Genomic DNA, 18,631 nt, shown 5'->3' with positions numbered 1-18,631 from the left:
AGATCCAGAGACTTGAACAGGCTGGCTATGTGGCGAAACTACCCCATGGCACAGAGAACACCTTAAGCAGCTGGTACATCCCTCACCCCCTTGTCGAGCACAATGGCAAGCACCGAGTAGTTTTTAATTGCTCTTTCCAGTACAGTGCCACTGACTTGAACAAACTCCTGCTTCCTGGTCCAACCCTTGGTCCACCTCTCCTTTCAGTTCTCCTGCGATTCAGAGGACATTGTGTGGCCTTCAGCAGTGACATACGGGGTATGTTTCACCAGGTCAGGCTCCTTCCGGAGGATGAGCCTCTCCTCCGCTTCCTCTGGAGGGAGCTCAAGCGTGATGAACAACCCACAGTCTACCAGTGGAAGGTGCTTCCCTTCGGCACTACCTGTAGCCCCTGCTGTGCTACATACGCCCTACAGAAGCACGTCACCGACCATACTCAGCCAGCGAATGCAGTGAGAGACTCTGTGTTAAGACATTTCTACGTGGGTAACTGTCTTCAAAGCGTGCCTACAGTTGAAGATGCCAAGCCCATCATTGACAAGCTGCAGACTCTCCTTGCCGAGGGAGGCTTTGAGTTACGCCAGTGGGCCAGTACCCATCCAGACACCATCCGTCACCTCCCTGCTGAGGCAAGATCGGCTAGTGCTGAGAAGTGGATCGGCCAAGGTCACCCAGGTCAAGAAGATTCAGCCCTGGGCCTGCAGTGGGACTGTCGAGAGGACACCCTGTCCTTCAAGTGTCGAGAGGCTGTAGCCACTGAAGAAGTTGTCACTATGCGCTCCATCTACAAAGTGGTGGCAAGCCAATATGACCCCCTTGGCTTTCTAGTACCTTACACCACCAGGGCGAAAGTTGTCATCCAACACCTGTGGGACAAAAAGCGTGACTGGGACGACCCTGCTCTGCCGGATCACCTGCTAGCCGCATGGAGAGAGTGGGAGGACGAATTACCTCACCTACAGAGCATAGCACTTCCGAGGTGTTACACTAGCCGTGAGTTAGACTCTCCCACCTGTGAGCGTGAGATCCACGTGTTTTGTGATGCCTCAGAGCGAACCTATGGCTCTGTGGCATACCTCCGAACCGAGAATCCTCATGGAGTCGTCCAAGTAGCTTTCGTCACCGCAAGATCCAGAGTTGCTCCAAAAAAGCAGCAGTCAATCCCGCGCCTGGAGTTATGTGCTGCTCTGACCGGAGCACAAATGGCTCGGATCCTCAAATCTGAACTCGCACTGCCCATCCAGCGGGTGGTGCTCTGGTCGGACTCTACTACCGTGCTCAAGTGGCTGCAGTCGGAGTCATGCCGATTCAAAGTGTTTGTTGGCACACGTGTGGCAGAGATTCAAGATCTCACCGAGGATGACACATGGCGGTACGTGGACTCTGCACAGAACCCTGCCGAAGACATAACGCGTGGCAAACCTCTCAACACATTGACACCAGACAGCCGCTGGGGTCAAGGCCCAACCTTCTTGTGGTGTGACCCAGACAAATGGCCACAAAGTCCTCAGATTCAGACAGAGGCAGATCAGGGTGAAGAGCTCAAGAAACCTTCGTTCTGCGGCCTCACTACTACCACGCCAAGTCATCTCCCTGACGCTAAGCAGTTCTCTTCCTTCAAAGACCTCCTGACCGCCACAACTAAGACTCTACATGGGGCGGCCCCAGGCAACGTCACAGCCTACAGGCAAGCCCAGCTGGCTCTGCTACAACAGGTCCAACAAGACAGTTTTCCTATTGACTATGCCCAGCTGCAGTCAGGGAAACCAGTCGCCAAGAGCAGCAGACTTCTCAAGCTGGCACCAGAGTTCGACCACAGTCACAAGCTCATCCGTGTTGGCGGACGTCTGCGCCATAGTAACCAGCTGGAACTGGATACTGTTCACCCGGTGGTTCTGGATGCCAAACACCCAGTCACGCAGCTGCTCATCCAAGAGTATGATTACCGTCTGCACCATCCAGGCCCAGAGAGGGTCTTCTCAGAGATGCGCCGCAAGTATTGGCTACCAGGAGGGCGAGAGGCTATCCGCCGCTTTCAGCGCAAGTGCCAAGAGTGTCAGAAATGGCGCGGAAAGCCACAAATCCCTAAAATGGCAGACCTGCCTCCATCCAGAGTCCGACTTTTCAAGCCAGCATTTTACTCAACAGGAGTAGACTGCTTCGGGCCATACTCGGTAGCGATTGGAAGGAGGAGTGAAAAGCGCTGGGGGATAATCTTTAAATGCATGACCACCCGAGCCGTGCATATTGATCTGCTCTCCAGTTTGAATGCAGACTCATTCCTCATGGCCCTGAGACGGTTCATCACCCGCAGAGGAAAGCCGTTCGAGCTGATCTCAGACCAGGGGACTAACTTCAGAGGTGGCGATCGAGAGCTCCGGGAAGCATTCGCCGACCTTGCTCCAGACATCAAAGCTCAACTCGCCTCTCAGCAAATCGACCGGAAGTTTAATCCACCTAACGCCCCCCACTTTGGCGGCTGCTGGAAGCGCGAGATACGCTCAGTAAAACAAGCCCTGCAAGTAACCCTTGGAGCCCAGCTTGTAACAGATGAGGTACTGAGAACCCTACTAGTTGAGATTGAAGGGATTCTCAATTCCAAACCATTAGGCTACACATCTGCAGACATCGCCGACCCTGATCCAATAACTCCCAACTCATTGCTCATTGGGCGGTCAGATGCCTCTCTCCCGCAGGTGGTGTATCCTGACTCCGAGCTCCTAAGCAGTAGGCGTTGGCGCCATAGCCAGCTGTTGGCTGACCACTTCTGGAAGCATTTTATCCGTTTCTATCTGCCCAGCCTCCAGGCCCGACAGAAGTGGAATGCTGAAAACCCAAACCTGCACATCGGCAAGACGGTCCTCATCATTGACCCGCAGCTCCCTCGCTCACTGTGGCCAGTGGGTACAGTGACCAGCGTCTCCCCCGGCCTGGACGGTAAAGTACGATCTGCTGAAGTGAATGTAGGAGACCGGGCGTACACCCGCCCTGTGGCTCGACTCATCCAGCTTCCAGAGTTGTCAAACTAACCACTACCGGACGAGTGGGCGCCTTTTCTTCTTCTGCAGATTCCCTTCAGTAATCTGGGGGCGGCTGTAAAAAAGGCCCCCTTGTGGCCGCTAAGCATCAGACACTTTACTGTGACTTTCTCTCTCCTACTGGAAGACGCCTCGCTTCACCTGGACTCTTAGCCAATCACAAGTTGACTCAGGCTCGCTGCACGCTGGTAGCATTCTGTCCGAGACTTTTTGCCAGTAGTGTACGCTAACTGCACGGACTTACAACCCGCCTTGATACAACTGCTCTATTCTGTGTGCGTCTTTACAAGTAAGAATCGGTATTTTGTTGTTCTTTTACAGTCATTGCTAAGGCTAGATTGGTAGTGTTTTGTCTGTTTAGTGTTGCTAAATGTAAGCTCAGGCTTTTCCTGCCCGGCTAGGCCTTGTGTCGTGATGTTTCTTTCTATCGATGTATAGGTTGCCACTCAGGCATTATTCTTTGGTTACACATTGTAGAATACCAGTTAAGCACCCTCTGCGCATAGTTTTTAAGCTATCGCGGTTATATTCGCCTTCAATCCAGTTAATCGGTTATAGGGCACGCACCTGGTCGTCACGTACACTGGTCGTCACGTGACACCTCTCGGCGCGGCCTGGTGTAGTTATTTATGCGACCAGCAGAGGGAGCCATTGTATTGCGAATGGTTTATCCTTTCTTATTGTTATGGTTGGAGCTGTTTAGATCCACAGAACAGCCTTTTTCATTTCGGCCATGTTAAAATATTATTGTATTTTATTCCTGCTATATTATTAGAATAAGATACAGTTAATACAAATAGAGGTTTGTTGCATGATAATCATTAATTTGCATTCAACTAATTATGTTTGTTTTATTTCTTTATTTGTTTCAGAACCACACATCAATGTACATATTCAATCATACAGTTGTAAATTCAATAAATACTTCCAATGAAGAAATCTTGCGTGATTCTGACCGATCACCCGCCGTGAGCTCTACCTAACGATCCACAAACTATCTAAATCAAAGAAGCTAGTCCTCTCTTCTATACAATTAAGCTCGTTTTGAGGAGAATTGGGTTGTAGCTCGTTGTCTAGGTTACTGTGATTGTAAATAGGTGTTGTTTTTGTTTTAACAACGTTTAGCTCAAGAATATTGATCCGGGAAGTTCGAATAGCCTATGTGAATATATTGCCAACTTCACTGAACTCCTTGAGTTAAGGACTGACCGCATTTCTTTATATTTAAATCCAAGTTAAAACACTATGAAACGCTCCATTAACGTACGGAGCTCTGAAACACTGCCAGCGGGACATTAAACAGGAAGTGTCTGTCCGAGATCACAACAGGTTTTGCGTGGGAACGCAAATATCTTTGCGAGGGAACGCAGAAGATTTGAAAAAAATAAATAATAATTATCCCATCCTAAAAAAAATCCACCACCACGTCCCTTTAGGGACTCCATAGTAATGTGTGTTTTAAACCGAGAAAGAAAACCGATGCGTGTCATTTAAATTAGCTTTGTGCATTCGTCTTAAAGGGACAGCAGCCTAATGTACCCACAGCTGTTTGTGTCGCCAATGGAGATCAAACAACAAAAGAGAAAATGACTTGTAGCTTTAACAAAGATAAATTGAATTAATTAATAGTTATATTTCATTTTTACAGTGAAGACTTATTTTAAATTCGATAATTCAATTTCTGTACATGATAAGTTAGATTTTCCTGAAAAACATAATGCACTGCTTATTTCAATTGTATTTTTCTTCTATTGTATTTATCTATGCTTGTAATTTGTTTATAATTTTCTATGCAGATTCACTGCTCTACAAAATCTCTCCAATTATTCTAGAACGATTCATTCTTTTCAAATAGACCTCAATAAATAATCTGGTGAAATTGTTTTCATATCGCAATATATATAGAAGAAAAACAAAATATCGTAATGCAAGTTTTCTGATTATCCTGATAAAGTTCCCTTGGCCTTTGGAATTAAAATAGCCCCACATCATCACATAGCCTTCACCATACCTAGAGATTGGCATGGTTTTATTTTAGTTAGCCTAATAGCTGGTTTGATTGGCATTGAGAGATGATCTTATGGAAAGTACTCCATGCCAATCTCTAGGTATAGTGAAGGCTATGTGATGATGTGGGGCTATTTTAATTACAAAGGCCAAGGGAACTTTATCAGGATGCATAGTATCCTGGATCCATGAAGTAACTGGCCTTAAAAAAGAAAAATCTGCCTGCCTCTATGGGAATTTAACATAGGGGTGTCCAGACTTATGCACCCTGTATTTTAAGGAAGAACATTTATTTATTTACGATACATTATTCATTCACAAAGAAAATTGGTGTCCTTAAAGGTTGGATTTTTCCAAATTTTTTTAATTAAGGCATTAAGTTCAATTTCCAAAAGATGATTTTTTATTCCTCTTTTTAGTCAACTTTAGCATGGGTGTCTAAACTTATGCATAGCACTGTATATACATTTTTCAAATGTAGTCTGAAATAATAAATAAGTGCAATGTAGTGTTGTCAAAAATATAATATTTTCTATACATATTGATACTGAAATATCTGAATAAATATGATACCAGCAGCGCTTTCTCGTGCTCTCATCTCTCTGACAGCTTGTAACACACAAACCAACCTCACTCACTCACTCGTTTCATTTGCTCCGGATAAATATAGTTGCCATTACAGGGCTTTAATTTTGGCATGGGATTGTGTGTATTGTGCATTATTCTATAATCCTTCCCTCAGATTTTGTGTTCACACCTAAAGTGATCGCAGATAAAGCCGCCTCTCAGAACTAAATTGAGTTCTTTTTCCGCTGCTTATATTGACCTTAAACAGTCAAATACACACAAAATAATGTCAAAATGCTGGTCTTGGTGAGTATTCAAGTAAACCCAGTCAGTTATGTTTTTAAAAAGTTGAGAAAGAAAATGTGTGTAACAGTTTAATGGATCCTTGCGGCAGGTCTTAAAGTGACATCAGGTATTGGATAATATTAGATAAATTATGAGATAAAAGTATCTATAGGATAGGATTTTTTTTTATTACAAACTTCCATGGTGATGATGAGATTTACCAGTCCATGATCTTATCTACACATACCACAGCTAACTGAAATCGACATGGTAATTAAACAATAAGTGCTAGCTAGCACTTAATTTTTTTTGTTACCACGTGAGAATAGCCAAACAGTATAGATGATTCACAAAATCATACACACAGAAATGTGCATGATTGGCCAAAATGTTACTGTTATTAACAAATGTGACAAATATGACCCTTTGAGTTTCGTAATATGTAGAATTGGATTTGTGCACCTGCAATGAAGAATTTAAAAAGGTGTAGCTGATGTGTTGTTTGTGAGAGAGAAAGGAAAAAAACGTACTCGGTTACTAACGTAACCTCGGTTCTCTCTAGAAGAGGGAACGAGTACTGCGTAAGATATCTTACGCTAGGGGAAAATCCTTTTCCGCGAGATATTGAAGCCAAAAATTATCCTTAATTTTGTAATAATGCAAAACGCGTTGCAGCAGCAATGCAGACATAGGCGAGACAGCTCGCGCGCCTATTGGCTGCTCTGCGGCAACTGCAGCAGCCTATCGAGCGAGGCCTGGCGTGACGTCAGACCCAATCAGGGCACTTCGCGCCCGCTGCGTCACGTCCCGCCGAAATGGGCGTGGTCTAGGCCTATAAATATCGCTCGCAGGCAGCTATTATCTGGTTTTTCATCATCGAAGCAACCAGAGCGTGTGCATGCACGGCAAGATACGCAGTACTCGTTCCCTCTTCTAGAGAGAACCGAGGTTACGTTAGTAACCGAGTACGTTCTCTTACGAGAGGTCTCTCGTACTGCGTAAGAAATCTTACGCTAGGGGACCCAATGTAAAACGCCGTGCATGCTGAGATCTGACACCAAAGACCCAAGGGCGAAAGCCCGGGGTACATATAGTGCACAATCACTCAGGGAACTCACAGGGAGTCCGGGAAGAGGGAGGGGTGCAGCCTCACTCTTCCACATATAGCAGCGTCGATGGGACGCAAATTTCATCGTACAGACAGGGCGGGGTACGGCCTGAACTGATGGGGAAATGTGGGTCTTACACAGTTTGCCCAGCTTTATACTGTCGAACATTGAGCTGTGCTCAGCAGACGCAGCATTCTGAGCTGATCGCATCAGGTCAGATAATACTGGTAAATTTAGACCGACAGCAGCCTGGCCTGCAGGGCGGGAACCTCTAGGTTATAAAACCTTATAAATGTAGACGGGGAGGCCCAGCCTGCCGCCATACAAATATCTTGCAAGGCAATCCCACTTGACCAGGCCCACGAAGAGGCCATGCCTCTCGTGGAGTGCGCTCTGACACCCAATGGGCACTGCATGCCCTTGGAGGCGTATGCCAGCGCTATAGCATCAACTATCCATCTGGATAGGCTCTGTTTCGACGCGGCTAGTCCCTTAGAACGTCCGCTAAACGAAACAAAAAGCTGCTCCGTCTGTCTGAAAACAGACGAGCGAGACACATAAGCTCGTAATGCCCTGACTGGGCAAAGGAGGCTCGCGTCTCTTTCCTCATCAGGGACCGGTAGGGCTGACAGGGAGATAACCTGCGCCCTAAACGGTGTGTTGAGGGATTTTGGAACATAACCGTGCTTAGGTTTGAGTATAACTTTTGAGTCATTGGGCCCAAACTCCATGCACGCCGCGCTCACAGAGAGCGCGTGCAGATCCCCTATGCGCTTCACTGAAGCGAGAGCCAGCAAAAACACCGTCTTGAAAGACAGGTGTTTCAAATCGATTGACTATAAAGGCTCAAATGGCGCACCTTTCATGGCTTCCAGAACCGTAGAAAGGTCCCATATGGGGACTGAGGGAGGTCTGGGAGGATTCAGTCTCTTAGCCCCTCTAAGGAAGCGGATGACTAAATCGTTCCTTCCTATTGGCTGACCAAGCGTTGTTTCTGAGAACGCTGCTATAGCCGCCACATAAACTTTGAGCGTGGAGGGGGCCCTGCCCCCATCCAACAGCTCTTGTAGGAAGGAAAACACCTCCGTCACACCACAGTTTGTGGGTGACACACCACGGGCTGTGCACCAGCCCGAAAACACCGACCATTTCGAAGAATAGAGTCGTCTTGTAGACGGAGCTCTAGCCTGCGTGATCGTGTTTAATACTCCTTTAGGGAGTCCAACATGTACCCGTTGATGGCCCAGACATGAAGGGACCATAGTTCCGGGTGAGGATGCCAGATCGAGCCGCGGGCCTGTGAGAGGAGATCTCTCCTCATTGGTACTGGCCACGGGGCAGTACTTGCTAACTGCATCACGACTGGGAACCAAGGTTGGTTTTTCCAGAACGGTGCTACCAGCAGTACTGAGCATCCTTCTTCCCTGATCCGTTCTATCACCTGAGGCAGGAGAGAGACGGGGGGAAAAGCATAGAGCGGGCGGCGGGGCCACACATGGGCCAGCGCGTTCCTGCTCTTGGAGAAAAATTCCGGACAGTGAGCGTTTTCTTGAGACGCAAACAGGTCTACTTCCGCTCTGCCGAATTTCTTCCACAGCAGTTGGACTGTCTGTGGGTCATTTCGAGGCAGTTTATGTGCAGGAGCTTTTCCCGTTCCGACCACTGGCCGAAGAACGGTCTGCCCTCGAGCAGCGCTCCCCATCCCGAGGTGGACGCGTCCGTGGACACCACTCTCACCCTCGAGGAAGTCCCCAGGCTTACACCTGATTGGTACCAGTCGTTCGCTCTCCAAGGTTTCAGAGTTGTGACGCACTTCTGATTGACCCTGAGGCGAAGCGAACCGGATGCCCACGCTCTGCGTGGGACTCGCGCTTTCAGCCAAAACTGCAGCGGGCGCATGCGGAGCAGGCCCAGCTGGAGCACTGATGATGCTGAGGCCATGAGACCTAGCATCTTCTGAAATTTCTTGAGCGGGACAGACGCGCCGCAGCGAAACGAGTTCGCTGTGCGTTGAATGTCTACCGCGCGCTGTGGTGATAGTCGCGCTATCATGGACAGCGAGTCCAATTCTGTGCCCAGGAAAGATATCTTCTGACTGGGTGACAGAGAGCTCTTCGCCCAATTGACACTGAGACCCAAATCCTCGGGGTGATCGAGTAAAATGGTCGTGTGTTCTATGAGCACTGCGCGAGATTGCGCTAGAATCAGCCAATCGTCCAAATAGTTCAGTACTCTCATGCCTCTCATTCTGAGGGGTGCGAGCGCCGCATCCATGCACTTCGTAAATGTACGGGGTGCCAGGGACAAACCGAACGGCAGGACTGTGTACTGATATGCCTGGCCCCCGAAGGCGAATCTCAAATATCGCCTGTGACGTGACGCTATTTGTATTTGAAAAATACGCGTCTTTCAGATCTATTGACACAAACCAATCTCCTTGGCGAATCTGCACAAGGATTTGTCTGGTCGTGAGCATCCTGAACTGTCGCTTCACAAGCACTTTGTTCAGTTGCCTTAGATCTAGTATGGGTCTGAGACCCCCGTCTTTTTTCGGTACCAGGAAGTATCTGCTGTATAGCCCTCCTTCGCTCTGAACTTGAGAGAGAGGCTCTATGGCCCCTTTGCTCAATAGTTTCGCCACTTCGGCTCGAAGTAAATGTGCTACTTCTGTTTTTACCGTGGTCTCGACGCGCGCCACATAGTGGCGAGGGCGTCAGCGAAACTGTAGCGAATAGCCTCTTTTTATAATGTTCAGCACCCACTTCGAAACCCCGGGCAGCTTTGCCCATGCGTCCGCATGAATAGCTAGGGGTTGAATACGAAGCGCGCTCCGCTCGCTCAGCGATGGGGAGGCTTCGGAGTGCTGTAACACAAGCGTCGCGCTCGTGACATTTGAGGCATGGGGCGCGCTGATAACAGCGGGCAGATTGCCCGCGCTCGACTTCTCTGCGGTGGTCAACTGGGCCACAGGGGGAGACACATTATAACTCAGTTAGCGCGAGTATTATAAGAGAGCGTCAACGTGCTGGCGTTTGTTTGCAGGCATGCGTGTATTACAACAGGCTTGCTCAGGAGGAGCAGTCTCGGAGAAGGATGCCAGGTGAGTCCTCAGAGTCACCATAGGCAGTAACTAATGGTGCCTTCACGTGCTATGGTAATTATGGTTAATACCAAAAGCCGACGTGGAAAATGCCCATGAACACCCCCTCATGTGGTATTTTCCACTGGGCAACTCGTAGAATATTTTGATGCACGAGTTGCCGAGATGAGATAACCTTTGACCTTTTCAAAATGGCGGAGAGCATCGCAAGAGTCGTGAATGATAAGCATTGTACACAACTAAACGTTTTTTGCTACTGTTAGCGTATAGTTTTTGTAGCCTATACAATGTTGTGTCATTAACAATTGTAATATAATGCGTTAACACTCAGTGTCAGTTTTAAAAATACCATTATGGCTTGGTGTTACCTACCCAGAGCAGATGCTAGCTATCAGTCAATAGGAGCCTGGATCTGAGAGTCCATCTTTTCCCTACATTACGACAACAAAAGCACTTGAACACAACACACTGGTAAATACCAGTTCACAAGTGGAAAACATCATCTTTTCCATAGCACGTGAAGGCACCATAACTCGCAGTGAGGGCAGTCGCCGTCAGCGAGTGCGAGAGCTGCGTGATCAGGAAAAGGGGCGTCTTGAAAAAGACGCCCAGCTCTTTTAGTGCAATGGGAGTGTGTGTCGCGGCGGCGAGCACACACACATACATAAACACAGTAGCAGAGAAAGGATATAACGCCGGATAGCGCAGCAGGAAGGCAAGGAAGGCGGCGCGGCCAGCGACTTCAGTGAAAGCGAAAATTTGGTCACCAGATTACGTTGCAGTTACGCAACAGTCACGTGAAGATTTTAGCTGGTTTAGATTTACGATACTTTTGGGAAACGCAGTCCTGGAGAGGGCGTGTGAGAGGCTGAGAGCAGCAGGGAGACTGAAGGTGCTCTCTTTCAGACGGCGCGGCTTCTTATCCAGCTCCAGCGATGCGTGTGCTTCGCTTGAAGGATGAAAAATCAGATAATAGCTGCATGCGAGCGATATTTATAGGCCTAGACCACGCCCATTTCGGCGGGACGTGACGCAGCGGGCGCGAAGTGCCCTGATTGGGTCTGACGTCACGCCAGGCCTCGCTCGATAGGCTGCTGCAGTTGCCGCAGAGCAGCCAATAGGCGCGCGAGCTGTCTCGCCTATGTCTGCATTGCTGCTGCAACGCGTTTTGCATTATTACAAAATTAAGGATAATTTTTGGCTTCAATATCTCGCGGAAAAGGATTTTCCCCTAGCGTAAGATATCTTACGCAGTACGAGAGACCTCTCGTAAGAGAACTACAAGTTTGCATCTCCTAAAACATTTTCTCGAAGACTTAACATCTACAAATTGCACTGTTATAGGGACTTTGTTTTGCTTCAGTAATACTAGATATAATACAGTGTATGCATAATTTGAGTCTATATTCTGATGTTTTATCACGTGTGATATCACGTGTTTTTTCAAGCACATTTTATCAATGCCAAACCACATCAATCTTATTAACTACTATTTATTTAGTATATAATCAATATACAGTACCAGTCAAAAGTTTGGAAACATTACTATTTTTTATATTTAATATTGTGAAATATTATTATAATGTAAAACAGCTGTTTTCTATGTGAATATATTATATAGTAAAGTGTAATTTATTCCTGTGTATATTATATCAGGTGACACTGATGACTGGAGTAATGATGCTGAAAATTCAGCTTTGCATCACAGGATTACATTATATTTTAAAGTATATTAAAATAGAAAACCATTATTTTAAATTGTAATTATATTTCACAATATTACTGTTTTCTTCTGTATTTTTGATCAAACAAATACAGCATTGATGAGCAGAAGAGACTTCTTTCAAAAACATTAATAATAGTAAAGTTTCTAAACTTCTGACTTGTACTGTATAATCATGTGATATTTAATAATTAGCAAAGGCTGGACACTGTTTCACCCAATCAGAATTTCTTTTCCAATGGTCGGTCAGTTTAATTTTCTAATTTCATCCTCCTCATGGGCATTGAATAATGACTTTTCAGTATAAATCTCTTTTTTTGGCCCATTTTTTCTGTCAAAGAAAACCTGCTTAATAATTATGCACACCTGAATAAAGGTTTCCTCATTAACAATTATATATCACTTATAAATGATTATATACTAAATGAATGGTAGTTATTAAGAACTTTCTTAGTCTGTTCATTTGTTAGGACAGTTGCACCACCACCTGACATTTTGGGGGTTTAATGCTGCTGTTAAATGGGAAAACACTCACCTGTTCTTTTTTCTTTCATTTTTCTTTTCTTATTCTTGCTTTATTATAGGGCCATGAAGACGTGGAGGAGTAGGTCGATGTTCAAGCTTCTGGGGAAAACCTTGTTCATTTAAATGTAAATAAACCTGTTTGCATACTATTTTTGCTGTTTTTGCAAGTAAATTAACTTAATTAACCAAATTCTGAGTCTGTATCTTTCACATGTCGTTGAAAAAGTCTCTAGTTTTGGGCAAATGAGGACAAGTTAAATTAAACCACTGCATGTCCGCCCATATTATATGAATTAAAAACTAGAATGACCAACTGGTTACAAACACACGACTGTTGATCCACGACGTGGCCAAGACGTCGCAGTTGCTGGCTACTGACAACGTTAGGCTACAAAGTTACGTCGTGGCAACGAATCCAGGAATTTCCCTTTTTCGGTCGCTACGACGAAAGTTTGGTCACCAGATTACGTTGCAGTTACGCAACAGTCACGTGAAGATTTTAGCTGGTTTAGATTTACGATGCTTTTGGGAAACGCAGTCCTGGAGAGGGCGTGTGAGAGGCTGAGAGCAGCAGGGAGACCCAGAAGCGCACCGTTTGGAAACCAAAAACTCGACAACTCTTTTTGCGGAGAAAGTTGGACATACACCATTCGAACATCTACAGGATAAGGAGATACTAGTCCTACTCTTATTGAAGGTGAGTAATGACTGATCATGATGTTTCGTTCGGGGTGAACCCAGAAGTAAAGGTAACACACCGCTATGCTTGATATAGCCTATGTTATGAATGCGGTAATTTAGGCTTGTACCACTTTCAATGCATCCATTTAGCATCACTGCGTTTTGGCATAACACTTGTCTCCACAATTTCAAAAGATCTGAAAAACTGAAATCATGTCCGATCGCGCGAGTCAGTGAAACAGGTGTTCGTGGTGGGGAACAGTGAAATGGTAATGCGTCACTGATTGCCTAAAGTAAATAAATCCGCCTAATCTTTACTTTGAATATAGTTATCTCATGGCAATTATTCGTAACTATTTTATAATTTGTAAAAGATGTTTTCACTTTAAAATAATGATCCAGATCATATTGTTCTTGAAGAGTGACTAGGTAATTGGCTACTTGAGTATGTATTTGATGATATTCAGAGTAAAAAAGACCATCACACCTCAGACATGTTAATGTTGTGATTAATAATTAATTTGTAAGTATTTATAATTTGTCATAGTTATTAGTTCTTAATGATACCAAACTCATTCAGTAATTGTTGAATCTCAGTCCTAAATTTGATATTACTTACTGATTAGTTAATTGTTTCCATATTAGGATAACACTTTCTATGAAGTCCATACTTATAATGAATTATAACCCCATTTAATAATTATTTCTAAGTATTACTATTTTATACATTTATAAAGACTCAATAAGACTTATACTGCATTATAATACATTATTCATATTATGAGCATGCACATTGAAAAAGCAAATGCATGACTTATAAGTAATTATAAAAAAATATATAAATGTAATTATAACTGTTCTTATAATGCAGTATTGGTCTTAATGAGTCTTTATAAATATATTTATAGAATAGTAACACTTCTAAACAATTATAAATGGAGCTATAATTCATTACAAGCATGGACTTCAGAAAGTGTTACCCATATGAGTTAATAGTGGTAGCTGAAGTGTTAATGTACTACTCATTACTTCCTGCATAGTTACCCTTTTAATGACAGACATTATTCTAAGTGTTACCAAAAAATATTTAAAAAATAATGTATAGTCTGCCGGAAAGATAGAGCTTATGTTCACATTGTAGTGTGTGTAGATATAGTGATGAATCATATTTTGTGGTAGTAGATTGTAAATTCAGAATTCAACATGAAGTCCTTTTTTTGTGTTTTTCCCCAGAATTCTCAACTTGATTAATTGCAGAGACAATAATATTTATCATTCAATCAATTGTGAGGATCTGGAATAGGCGTCCAGCGGATATGGCAATGCAGGGTCAGTTCTTTTTTTTGGGAGCAGTATTTGTCACATTCTTCATCATTTGCTGGGATGAAATGAGAAATGTGAATTTTCCCCAATACATGGCTTCATCACAAGATTTCACACACCTCAAACTTCGTCAAGCACATCGTAGACGTATTATAAGAGAGCTTTGCTCAGCCAATAGCAGCTTGAACTTCCCAGGGAAATTTAAGACACTTGACCAGATTCCAAACAGAGCCCTGGACCATCTCATTGTGGATGATCATCATGGTGTTATTTACTGTTTTGTACCGAAGGTAGCATGTACCAACTGGAAACGAGTCATGATTGTGCTCAGCCAGAACCTGAAGGCACCTAATGGAGCTCCATATCTGGATCCTCTTGACATACCAATTGAGGTAATCCATAATTATACAGTACATAAGACGTTTAACAAGCTTTGGAGGCGTTTTGGTCGTTTCTCACGTCCATTGATGCATCACAAACTAAAGAATTACACTAAGTTCCTTTTTGTACGGGATCCTTTTGTACGACTTATTTCTGCTTTCCGGGATAAGTTTGCTTCAACCAATGAGGATTTCTATAAGGAGTATGCCTCCACAATGCTTCAGCGTTATGCTAATATTTCATCCCCCCCTGACTCCGCTCAAGAGGCCTTCGCCGCAGGTATCAGACTGTCCTTTACTCACTTTATTCAGTACCTGTTAGATCCACAGACTGAGAAGAAGAATCCATTCGATGAACACTGGCAGCAAATGAACAGACTCTGCCATCCGTGCCAAATTGACTATGATTTTATTGGAAAGCTGGAAACTCTTGATGAGGATACAGAACATTTGTTGAGGATTCTTGGTCTGGATAAATATATTCACTTTCCCCCAGGGTACGAGAACAGGACAGCAGAAGACTGGGAGCGAGACTGGTTTGCAAACATTTCCGTAGCTGACAAGAGAAAGCTGTACAATCTTTATGAAACAGACTTCAGATTATTTGGATATGACAAACCTGAGACACTTCTGCATGAATGATCATGCAAATAGAAATATTAGATAAATTATGCTGAATCCCAATCGTGATTAATCACAGAAAAAAAAAGTGTGATTAATCTAGCTAATGTTTTTAATCGATTGACAGCACAAATTTGTTTTTTGCCATTTATCCCAGAAAGTTGGTTCAATATCAAAATGAAGCTCGCAAACAGTCAGGTGAAGGTTACATTGTAAATGTTTCACTAAAAAAAAAACTTTGTAGGTTTCAAAGTCCAGGGCTAAAAAGCAGTTTGGTTAAACATTAAACATCTTTGAGGCCTGATAGTTTTATGACCCTAATCTAGATTATTTTTATATATATCATTCTTAAAGGGATACTCCACTTTTTTGGGAAATAGGCTCATTTTACAACTCCCCCAGAGTTAAACAGTTGAGTCTTACCGTTTTCGAATCCATTCAGCCGAACTCCGGGTCTGCCGGTACCATTTTAGCATAGCTTAGCATAGATCATTGAATCGGACAGGACCATTAGCAGCTCTCTCAAAAAAATGACAAAAGAGTTTCGATATTTTTCCTATTTAAAACTTGACTCTTCTGTAGTCACATCGTGTACTAAGACCGACGGAAAATGAAAAGTTGTGATTTTCTAGGCTGATATGGCTAGGAACTATACTCTCATTCCTGCGTAATAATCAAGAAACTTTGCTGCCGTACCATGAGTCCAGCAGGCGTAATGATATGACGCAGCGCCTGATTTACACATGATTCAACTCATCAGCTCATTATCACATGGGTTAATGAGCTGATGAGTTGAATCAGGTGTGTTTGATTAGGGAGACAAAGAAAACGTGCAGTGTTGAGGGTACTACAGGACAGGTTTGGGAACCACTGATGTAGGCCTACCATTTCCTGTTGATAATCAAATATTAACCACAGAAAAAAACTAAGCAATTGAGTCAAAGGCGGTTTCAGGCTTTCTAAATCATGTTAAATGATAAACACCACAGCAAAAGTTTCCAGTACGTTCTCTTTAAGTTCACTCAAAGAAGGAAGCTGTATTTTAGGACAGCCTTCACAGTTCTTCCTTAACCAGCAGAAAGCGGCTGAGGAAAATAGTTCTGTCAAATGTTAGGCTACTTTTGAAATGTGTTTTTTTTTTTTTTGCATTGAGCATTGTAGCAAATGAGTGTATCTTGTATGAATGCAATCAGGGTTCGAAATGAGGGGGGTCTGGGGGGGTCCCGGACCCTCCATAAGTCATTAGGGACCCCCCATAAGAATTTATTTTTGGATTTTGGGGGGTCCCCGACAAATATATTTTAACATTAAAAATGATTGTGAAAATTATAGGTCTTTAGTGACGTTTTATATATATCCTAGCACGAGGCAGCTATTAGACAGTGAGTTCCTATAGGCCTACAGCGTCACAGATTGTTGTTGTGGTGCTCCCGCAGACACTCAGTGTAGCTGAACGCAGCAAAACGAAACCTCACAAAGAGTGAAATCCTGAATGAAAATCCTGTGAGTGCTTCGATTATATTTATATCTCCATAATTGCTTATAGTAAAATATTAGGAGTTCGAGTTCCTATATCAAAAGTTGTCAACGTTTCTTGCTAGCTGTATGTGTATGAAGCCAAATTATCTGCCAGCTAACAGCAGACTATGGAAGCTTGTTTCCGCCACAGAGTGAAAAATAAAAAAGGTAATTGCGACTTTTTAATCTCACAATTCTGACCTTTTTTCTCAGAATTACGTGATATAAAGTCGCAATTGCAGGTTATAAAGTCAGAATTGCGTGATATAAAGTCGCAATTGTGTGTTATTAAGTCAAAATTGCATGATATAAAGTCGCAATTGCAGGTCATAAAATCAGAATTGCGTGATATAAAGTTGCAATTGTGTGTTAAGTCAAAATTGCGTGATATAAAGTCGCAATTGTGTGTTATTAAGTAAAAATTGCGTGATATAAAGTCGCAATTGCGTGTTATAAAGTCCGAATTATAAGATAAACTCGTAATTGTGAGAAATATACTTGAAATTCTGACTTTTTTTCTCAGAATTGCATGTTTATATCTCGCAATTCTGACTTTATAATACGCAATTGGGAGATATAAAGTCAGAACTGCATGATATAAAGTCGCAATTGCGTGTTATAAAGTCAGAATTGTGAAATACAAACTATTCTGAGGTAAAAAAATAAAATAAATCCGTCTTTTTTTCCCTTAGAATTGGACTTTATTTCACGCAATTCTGACTTTATATCTTGCAATTCTGATAAATAAAGTCATAATTGCGAGATGTAAACTCGCAATTGTGATATATAAAGTCACAATTAATCTTTTAAAATATTTTATTCTGTGGCGGAAACAAGCTTCCATAGCAGACCTAGCAGCTAGACTAGTTATTCAAAGCTAGCATAACAACCTACTTGTCCAGTCAGTGATTACGAAAGATAACCAGGACTTAATTCTAGTCTGTGAGTTGATTAAAGTGAATGTGATTTGAGCATGAAGGAGTATATGAGAGCTTGGTAAGCTATCTAGGAAGGAAGCTAATATTATTTTTCTTAATTTAAAATCCTGCATCATGGAGAGAAAAAGAGGAAAAAGAACTTGTAACTTTGTTGCTCCAGAGTTAGAGCGTTACCTGTTAGATTATAGCCACTTCTCCAGACACCACTACAATACTGGGCCTAGCCCAAACCATGAAAAACATCCCAAGACCATTATCCCACCTTTAACATTGGTCCATATAATTTTGCCTACAGTATATAGTGTAGCAAGGTAGTCTTCATAATTTTTTATAATTTAATAATTAAATTTTAGGGGACCCCCCAAGAGTCTTAAGTCATTTCGAACCCTGAATGCAATGGCCAATCGGAGGAGCTGTTTGCTCAGTGCGTGCACATTTACAAATGACATACTGAGACGGGAGTCATGTGACACGCACACAACGCCCAGAAAGACGCGCGCCAGTATCGTTCGCACCCAGGGGGGCAGTGTTTCGGAAAACATTGAAGCTTCCCCGGGCGCCGCCATTGATTAGCAGACCATCACCGGCTGTTAGCATTCCATTGACTCCCATTCATTTTGGCGTCACTTTGACAGCGAATAACTTTACATCTGAGGCATTTAAAGACCCATTTGTCCATTATTTATTTCTAAAGAAACACGAAAATGTATAAAAGGCTCCATTACCTTGTATCTTACGTTATGGCCCCGTAGAAGCAGTTTTTGTAAAAAAAAAAAAGGGTAACGATTGCGTCATAGCTCGCAGGCAATCGGGGGG

General features: G+C 43.4%; 1 protein-coding gene and 2 long non-coding RNA genes across 4 annotated transcripts in view; 1 reads left to right on the top strand and 2 right to left on the bottom strand.

The window, feature by feature from the left end:
- The window catches only part of LOC309494374, a 184,386-nt gene that overhangs the window by 108,662 nt on the left and 57,093 nt on the right, over positions 1-18,631 (bottom strand). The gene's annotated exons all lie outside the window — the stretch shown is intronic.
- The window catches only part of LOC309494375, a 32,140-nt gene that overhangs the window by 7,543 nt on the left and 5,966 nt on the right, over positions 1-18,631 (bottom strand). Inside the window, exon 2 of the long non-coding RNA XR_014204301.1 lies at positions 18,331-18,547. This is a non-coding gene — a long non-coding RNA (uncharacterized lncRNA). The remainder of the gene's footprint in view (positions 1-18,330; positions 18,548-18,631) is intronic.
- On the top strand, positions 12,452-16,352 carry LOC309494348 (carbohydrate sulfotransferase 12-like). 2 transcript variants are annotated; one of them, XM_082163663.1, is made up of 2 exons: positions 12,452-13,051; positions 14,269-16,352. In XM_082163663.1, exon 2 carries the CDS (start codon positions 14,352-14,354, stop codon positions 15,378-15,380), a length of 1,029 nt encoding a protein of 342 aa, XP_082019789.1. In that variant the 5' UTR covers positions 12,452-13,051; positions 14,269-14,351; the 3' UTR covers positions 15,381-16,352. The 2 variants fall into 2 exon arrangements, with proteins under 2 accessions (XP_082019789.1, XP_082019790.1); XM_082163664.1 differs by having other exon boundaries at positions 12,452-13,103.

Source organism: Leuciscus leuciscus (assembly GCF_965113295.1).
Source record: "Leuciscus leuciscus genome assembly, chromosome: 3".
In the NCBI taxonomy this organism is placed as follows: Eukaryota; Metazoa; Chordata; class Actinopteri; order Cypriniformes; family Leuciscidae; genus Leuciscus; species Leuciscus leuciscus.
This window is presented reverse-complemented; position numbering and strand designations above follow the sequence as displayed.

Bases quoted from the DNA above. Each gene is read 5' to 3' on its own strand.
- LOC309494348 (XM_082163663.1), top strand. From the start codon at position 14,352: ATGGCAATGCAGGGTCAGTTCTTTTTTTTGGGAGCAGTATTTGTCACA.